General features: G+C 40.5%; 1 protein-coding gene across 1 annotated transcript; it reads right to left on the bottom strand.

The window, feature by feature from the left end:
• Positions 1-4613: 4613 nt before the first annotated feature.
• Positions 4614-7507, bottom strand: MYCFIDRAFT_180375 (uncharacterized protein; the record flags this gene model as incomplete). Its single annotated transcript, XM_007934177.1, has 11 exons — positions 4614-4643; positions 4670-4704; positions 4742-4820; positions 4859-5016; positions 5041-5248; positions 5284-5452; positions 5480-5644; positions 5690-5705; positions 5747-5837; positions 5888-7395; positions 7429-7507. 11 exons carry the CDS (start codon positions 7505-7507, stop codon positions 4614-4616), a joined length of 2538 nt encoding a protein of 845 aa, XP_007932368.1.
• Between the last annotated feature and the right edge of the window lie 957 nt (positions 7508-8464).

Below are 8464 nucleotides of genomic sequence, written 5' to 3'. Positions count from 1 at the left end.
GTCTTCCTATAGTCCGACCTCCTATACAAAGTCGTCTCGCTTTAGTCGTCTAGATAGAAAGCCCTTAGACTATAGAATTTCCGAATAAAGATCTAGCATAGACGGTAGTATATACTTATCGATATCTATAGCATTATTAGTACTTTAGAGCTTTTATAACGTATACAATTTCAACCTACCCTACTAACTATATACTACTTCGATCTCGGTAAGAAATTCGTCGTCGATAGGATATCTAACACTTAGTCTCGGCTAAGGAAGTTCCTCGGCATAATTATACCGGGAATGCGGCTAACTAGTATAAACTAATAGCCGATTGTGCTATTTCCGAATATAATAGTAATTCTACGTATATATAAAGGACCTTAGACTATCCCGAAGTATTAGAGTATAGATATACTTTATTGCTATACGGTCTAACTTTCCATACTTACTAAACTAGCTAGTTTTTTTCAGCTTCGTAAAGAATTCCTAGAGTAGTTAGTACAAACCTATACAATCGGATAGGAATCTCCTTCTCTTAAAGCCTCAACTTATATACTATTGTTTTATATATTTCTCCGTTATCCGACCCTACTACGATTCTATCCAAATATTCTTTATACTCGTACTAAAGATATACGTCCTATAAAAAGGTATATTATACCCGCGGACGCGCTATGTATAACGGTAGTAAGCGTAAGTAAGAAGAAGAGTTTCCTTCCCTTTATCGGTACGAATAAGCTTAGGAGTCCGGCGATAGTGTCTAGCCGCTTTAACGTATTAAGAAAGGATAGAGACTATTATACGCGCGGAGGGGCTAAGATAGAGCTAGAGAATATAGCGGGTATCGGCGTCGATAGTAGTATAGATCTAAAAGCCGTATTCCTCTAGTTTATAGTACGCATCTATTAACTATATAAAGTCGGGTCTAGGGGTTATATAGATACTACGACGACGCGAGAAGAGATTTAATCGATTATACGGGCCCGCGGGATATATTTTACGCGTAAGATCGTAGAGTCTCTTCCTATTTAAGTTTATTAATATTAGATAGGTTTCTATCTTATATATTAGAGATACGACTTACTTTCTAAGCAAAAGCTAAAGCCTTTTATTTATACGGAAGTGTATTTATAGCATCTTACGACTATACTTATCGATTCGTACTCGATCTATCTCTTTACGGACAACCTCGCGAAACACATCCTTATTCTACTAAAAGTCTTCTTCTTTAAGCCTACGCGTATAGCTAAGTGCTTTCCGCGTCTATATAAAGGTTTTTAAACTTATATCCTACCCCTCCTTTTTTAATTATATAAGGATAAGATTATTAGGAAGTGCCTCTAGATTAAAGAGCTCGATAATGCGTACGCGCAAATTCGGATTATCTATAAAGGGCTACTATAGATTTAAGCGTAGTCGAGGAACGGCATTGCCTTAAGAGATAATTGTACGGAGGGTGCGAGTACTCGGAGAGTAGTCGTAGGTTTAGTAGAATGCCTTAATGTCGTCGATCGTAGCTTTCGAGTTCTAGAGTTCTAGGATCTTATCGTAGATGTAAAGGGGCACTATAGGCTTGCGAGGCATAATAGAACGCGTATATAATAGTAGCAAAGTAAGGAAAAGTAGAAGGAATAGTATAGAGAATGCAATTAAGTATACTATAAAATTGCGCCTAGTAGACTTTTAGCTAGCCTCGGCTAGTAGTTAGGGCTAGCTCTCTAAGGGTTATACGACACGATACGAACTTCTCTTACTTAGGGTTGAAGGAGAACACATTATACGTACTAACTTCGTTATAACATCTTTAAACCCCGAGAGATAAGAGATCCGAATAATTAAAAATTCGTAGTCGGGTTAGATTTTAATAATAGATAATAGGCAGCCTAGGACTAACATTTTAAGTCTTATAGCTATTATATATATAGGGAAAACGAAAACATAGAGAGAAATCGCATTATAGATCCTAGATTTATAGGAGAGAAATGTATATTAGATATTTTTATTAGTAGAAGGGAGGAACAATCTATATAAAGGAATTCTAGAGTTCTTAAATTTATAATACCTTTTCTTTAAAGCTTAGGTATTGTATATATATAGATTTATAATGTCCTCTTACTACCTCTCTAAGCTAGACATCCTTTAGATAGATTATTCCCTAATCTATACGACGCCTTAGAGGTCGACTACTTCGACTCTTCTCGATCGGCTGCCCGTTCGAATTAGTCGCACCCTATTGTACACCTCTATTAATTATTAGTTCCTCGTTTTTCGGCTAATTCTAGACGCTAAGGCTATATTTAGATGTACGGTTATACTACTTACAGTTCCCGTATATATTATATATATTCTTCTTCTAGTATCTACATTCCTATTCCTAAAGTTAGTATTACTTATTATATATGTATTCCTAGCTCTTTAAAGTAACTTACCTTAAAGGGTCCCTTCTCTTTTATATAGTTCTCGTAGACTATAGTACTCTAATCTATCCCTTCCTCCTCCGCTAATCCTCTACTATTTTTCCGGAGTTAGCTTAGCTCCTAGGACTTAAAAGACATTATATATACCGGCTCTAAATAATTATCGTATCGATCTTTAACTTCCGGTCTAAAACTAGATCTCTTATCCTCCCCTTACTAAGAGTTAGCTTAATAAGCGCGCCGACCTTTTTGTCTATTATCTTCTACTACTTAGGCGTTACTATAAATCCTACTTCTTATAGCTGAATTATACACGTTAGTAATTATCTTTGCGCTACTCTTCTCTATCTTACCGAGTTCTTCGCCCTAATATCGATATACTCCTCTATCTAATTATTCTAACTAGTAATTTTGTTGTATCCGATTAGGTTCTTAGCTATAATAGCGCGGTATATAGACGAGGTATTGTACGTATAGAGGAGGTATAATAAAGCTAGGAAGCCTTAAGAATCGATAGTATTCGGAATGTTAAGGTAGATATTATTATAAAGTGTAGTAATAAATTTTCGCGCCTTAAAATAGTACGCGACATTGCTTTACTTCTATATAAAGGAAGGCGCGGCCTTCGAGCTTAGAAAGTAATCCTTAAAGATCGTACTTTCCCTATTAAGATGTAAGTATAACTAGTTTCCGGTTTAGGAAGATACCTTCTAGAAGTAAATATCTAAAATAGTAGGGAAGGAAGGCGTCCCTAATCGTAGTTGCCTCTTCGATTTTATAAATAAAATCGTATTATATAAGGTAGTAATGTTAAGACTATGTTTAAGATTATAGATCTCGATTTTCTTACTAGATCTTAGAAAGCTAGGGATAGCTTATTTTAGAGGACAATAAAGTAAATGTTATTCTAAGCGAACTAAAGAGTTCCGATTTGTAGGGGAGTTTTCTTTAAGTTTTAACTATTATATAGATATAGATTTATAATGTCCCTACCCTTACTCCCTAAAATTATAACTTTTTTATTAGTCCTACCTCCTACCCTTCGACTCCTAACCTTTCTTACTACCCTTCTTCTTTCGACTATCTATCTTTAGCGGCGTCTTCGGTACGAATTGTATATCTACCCCCTCCCTAATAGTCTTAAATTCGTCGTTCTTTACCTTATACTATTCGTAGGTAGGCTTCTTACTATTCTAGACGTAGTTCCTATATGCTCTGCCTATATAGAAGTCCTAAGATATATATTTCTATTTCCTAGAGTTAGTATTACTTATTATATAGATGTTCCTAGCTCTCTATAGTAACTTACTAGGAAAGGACCTCGCTTTTTAACTAGTCGCTTATAAGTACCTAGGATAGGAGTTCCTCTATAGTATATATACTCCTTCTCCTTATTCTCCTCGCTACTTTCTAAGTTAGCTCCGTTCCTAGGACTTAAAATATATTATACATACCGACTCTGAACTAGTAGTATATTAATATAATTGTCCCGACGCGAAATTAGTTTTATCGTCTCCTCTTTACTATCTCTTAGCTTAATATATATACCCGCTTCCTTTTCTATAAATTCCTACTAAACTATAGTTAAAGGAAATCCGTACTCTTAAAGCTAATTTGTACACGTTAGCGATTGTCTTTATACTACTTAGTCTACTCTTACTTACGATATAGCCTATTATATCGAGTTATAGAGGTTCGCCTAGAATACTAGTATTTAGAAATTCGGTTATATTAATTTTGTTAGACGCTATAGCTAGAGATGTAGTGATCGTATTGTACGTATAAGGATAGTGTTATATAGCTTAGAATAGCTAGGAATGGTTAGTATTCGAAATATTAAAGTCGTTATTTAATAGAAGTCTCGAAATGAAATCGCGTATCCTAAAGTAGGCCTACGGCTTACTTTTGCTTTACGGAAGTCGTAGTCTCTACGTAAACAATTATATTAGATTTATAAAACGCTAACGATATACCCTTAGTTTATAGGTTGTAACTACCCTCGCGATCGAGTATAGTACTTTTTAGGTTTAGGTAATCTTTAGTTTAAGTACCTTAAGCGGATTAAAATACGTATACAATGCGATATCTATCTACGTTATACTAAGGAAGGCGCTACCGTTCTAATACTAAAAATACATAGTTGCACACTAGACACTAAAAAACCACCGTACTTTCTATAATCTGCTCCAAATCGAATGGAGTCAATTCTTCCTATACCTCAATCCGTTGCATTTCTCCGGTCTGAAGATCCCTTCTGCAAATGTGACATGGAAGTCTAGTCCATTCCATATTATCTCGACAACTTTTACAACACTCGTGACCGCAGGGAAACCGCTCACGTTTGCGATCGGAATCATTGAAATTGTAATAGCAGATTTGGCACATGTCGTCGCTTTCTATTCTGCATAGGTTAGTAATCTGAGATGATGTGAAGGGGATCAGATTCAACCTTCTACAGGTGCTCGAGCACCATCCGTGTTACGTTGCTCAAGAGCCGCTAGTCGCCTGGCCGTCTCTCGCGAGAACCCTTCCAGATTTTCCAGCATCTGTATTATTCGGACCTCAGAGACAAGAACGGTTCTCTCGGCCCCGATTGTGTTATTCGCCGGTTGACCTGTTGACACATTGCTTGCAGTACCTTCTAGCTGAGCTGCAGGAGCTCCACTGGCACTCCTTTCCCCTGTTGCTTGGGCAGGAGCTCGACGTGTATTGCCTTCCCTTGCTTGAGCAGGAGCTCGAGTATTTCCTCCACGTGCTTGAGCAGGAGCTCGACGAGTACAGTATTTCCTCCACTTGCTTGAGAAGGAGCTTGACGAGGCCTTGATCTTGTTTGGGCTGGCGCTAGGCTAACGCCATCGGTTGCATTGTTCTCCGCTCGAACCGTAGACCCGTTGCTTTGGGTACCTTCCGGCTGAACTGTAGAAGCTCGACTGGCATTACTTTCTCTTGCTTGGGCTGGCGTTGGACTAACGCCATCGGCCGCATTGTTCTCCGCTCGAACCGTAGACACGTTGCTTGAGGTATCTTCCGGCTCAGCTGTAGAATCTCGACTCACATCTGTTTCTGCCTGCTGTGACGCCTCGCGAGACTCGGCAGGAGTATTCTCCCGTGATAAAGAATACCATCTGAAGCCTTCACGATCCTCCTGACCGGCTTGCTTCCTCCAGGAATCAATAGCGGCTTTGACTTCGTAGCGCGTCTCATACATTGCCACCAGATCTGTGTTGAAAGCAAGGTCATTGCTTATTCACCCTCTGACTAATCCTTTCCTATATAAGACTCTACACTCCTTTCTAGATAGTTCTTCCTTCAATCAATCAAGTTTACAAGCTTATACCAATCACCTTTCAACAATCTGACATTCGGAAGATGTAGGAAGGCCTTGGATTCATGTCGCCGTACGTTGCCCACACAAGAGCCGTCGGAGCGCGTGGTCTTGATTCAACACGTGCCCTTGCGGAAGCCTCTTGGTAGATCGACGCCACGGCCTTGATTATAAGATCTTTGTAATTATCACGTCGCAGTTTCGACCGAGGAGTGACTTCCAGCTCTGCGATCTTCGACTCCGCGACTGCGTTGAAATCGAGAAATTTGTTGAAGGTACCTGTCCCAAAGTAACTGGCTTTTATGATCATATAGTGATTACTCGCCTGGCGGCGGAAGTTAATCACGAATTGGTGTCCATATCCTTGCTTTCCCCAAGCTATAATATCCGCATACTCGCCCCTGTCTCTTCCTCGTCGATCGGTAAAGTACACGCGACTATTTGACTCAAGAAAGGGAAGAGTATTCGAGGGGGCAAGACGAGAATAGCCTTCGCTGTCTGGAGTCTTAGTGGCGAGGCCTCTCCGTTCCTCTATAGCGAATGTCCAATCAAGGCTCTCCTTCATATTAAGTCTCAATGCATGCTGTCTCAGTATATCTGCTTGTGCCTTTAACTGCTCTTGTATAGAATCATCAGCATGACTCGCTTGACAGAGTTCTTGAACACGTGCGAATACTTCTCGATGCAACCTAAGATCGAAAGGACATTGTTCTACTGCCTCAGGTAACACTTTCGTTGCTGCATCTGCCCATGCGGACACCAAGCTGGCGAGGTTCTCATTTACGGGGTCTTTTGAGAGCTTGAGTAGCGCGAGATGGGCATGCTCCCAGATATTATCGGAATTATGGGTATAGTTAGGATGCAGTGTCCAGGGTCCGCTCCCCAGCACTGTTGCCAGATATGATTCGCCATCCGATGAAAGTGCGCCTTCGAACGAGTCAGACGAAGGGTTCGAATACTGGACGCCTTCCATAGGCTCTCCTTCTGCATGGCCAGGTGGACCACTTCCATGGCCTTGTGTCTCAGCATTAGCATCAGCTGTAGAGCTTTCAGATATACCACCTTGTTGGTCAGATGTATTAGACATATCATGGTCCGTTTCTCCATTTGCTTGTGCGCCTGCATTTGACTGAACATCTACATTGGATTCAGCTGTAGAGTTGCCTTGGGAAGTACCGACTTGTCCAGCAGCGGGTGGAGTCGACGTGCTTTGCTCAGTACCCGGAACATTCTGCTCAGTCTGAGGATTCCCGTGTGATTGCGCGCTCATATTTCCATTGGACTGTGCTTCTGCGGAGTTACCTTCGGAAGTACCGACTTGTCCAGCAACGGGTGGGGTCGGCATATTTTGCTCAGTATCCGGGACACTTTGCTCAGTCTGAGGATTCCCGTGTGATTGCGTGCTTATGTTTCCATGGGACTGTGCTTCTGCATGAGGGTCAGCTCTGGATACGCCATGGGGAGGACTGCTTTGGTCGTTCGATATATGTCGTTCAACTGGCTCTGTGACCGGTGCATGTCCCAGTTGTGCCCCTGTCCTAGTGACCGCTCCAGTGTTGAGGTTGTCACCTTGATCTATCGGGCGAATGATCGCACTTCCACCTTCACCATTTTGAGTATTGTTTGCCGCAGGAACATGTTCAGTTCCGGACGGAGTGTTATCGGCATCTATTCCATTGAAATTCCAAGTACCGTTCTAACTACCATTCTGATTCATCGACTGAGTAGCTGTGTTAGTTAAAGATAATGTGGTGTTGGGTTCCGCATCTCTAGTAATCATCTCTATAGATATATTCCTAATCTCGTAGGGTGGGCCTAATCTACCCGTAGTACTTCTTGCCTACTCGCGTGCGTTTATTAAACGCCTATTGTTCCTAGTAGGTGTATTCACTTAATGTAACTAATGTATTAGGAGAAAGGACTAAGCTATATAGAAGTCCTAAGATAAGGTGTAGCAGTTGTAGCCTTAGGCATTAGGCACGTAATAGACCCTAACCCTAGACACACACTCTAAATTACCCCCTTAGTACGTATATATCGCTATAGAATAAAACAAACAATTAGCCATTTAGTTAGCAAAGCAAATAGGAGGGTATTAGGTAATCAAACAAGCGAACTAATTAGACCGTTCTAGGCTATAGCATACAGCAGCTAGCGGGCTACTGTATCTGTATAAAGCAAATAGGGGGCCCTTCTTAGATATAAAGCAATTAGTACTTAGCAGCTAGCTTTATAGCGTTCTCAATAGCGGCCTTACAATCTACTAGGTTTAGTTGTTTAATAAAGCGGCCGTACTTAATCTTGTTAAGCGGCTTAGTAAAGCTATCGGTAATCTAATTGTATATACTAACCTATTAGACGACAATAGTACTATTAGTAATCTTCTCGCGAATGTAGTAAATACGAGCATCTATATACTTTATACGGCTATCGATACTAGTCGACCTAGTAATAGCAATAGCGGACTAATTGTCCTCGTAGAGCGTAACTAGAAGAATATAGCCCTTATAGCTAATTTCCTTTAATAAGCGAGCTAAGACAACTACTTCCTTAGCCCCTATAGTAAGCTAGACATACTTAGCTTTAGTTAACGATAGTGTAACAAGTGTCTAGCGGCCGGACTTATATAATAGAGGTCCGCCTACGATAGTAAAGTGGAAGCCGCCTATAGAGCGGAGGGTAACTAGATTATTAGCCTATAAGGCGTTATAGTATCTAGTAAAGTTGAGATCGTCGG

The sequence above is a fragment of the Pseudocercospora fijiensis genome, assembly GCF_000340215.1.
Source record: "Pseudocercospora fijiensis CIRAD86 unplaced genomic scaffold MYCFIscaffold_17, whole genome shotgun sequence".
In the NCBI taxonomy this organism is placed as follows: Eukaryota; Fungi; Ascomycota; class Dothideomycetes; order Mycosphaerellales; family Mycosphaerellaceae; genus Pseudocercospora; species Pseudocercospora fijiensis.
The sequence above is the reverse complement of the archived record's forward strand: the minus strand, read 5'-3'. Positions and strand labels throughout refer to the sequence as shown.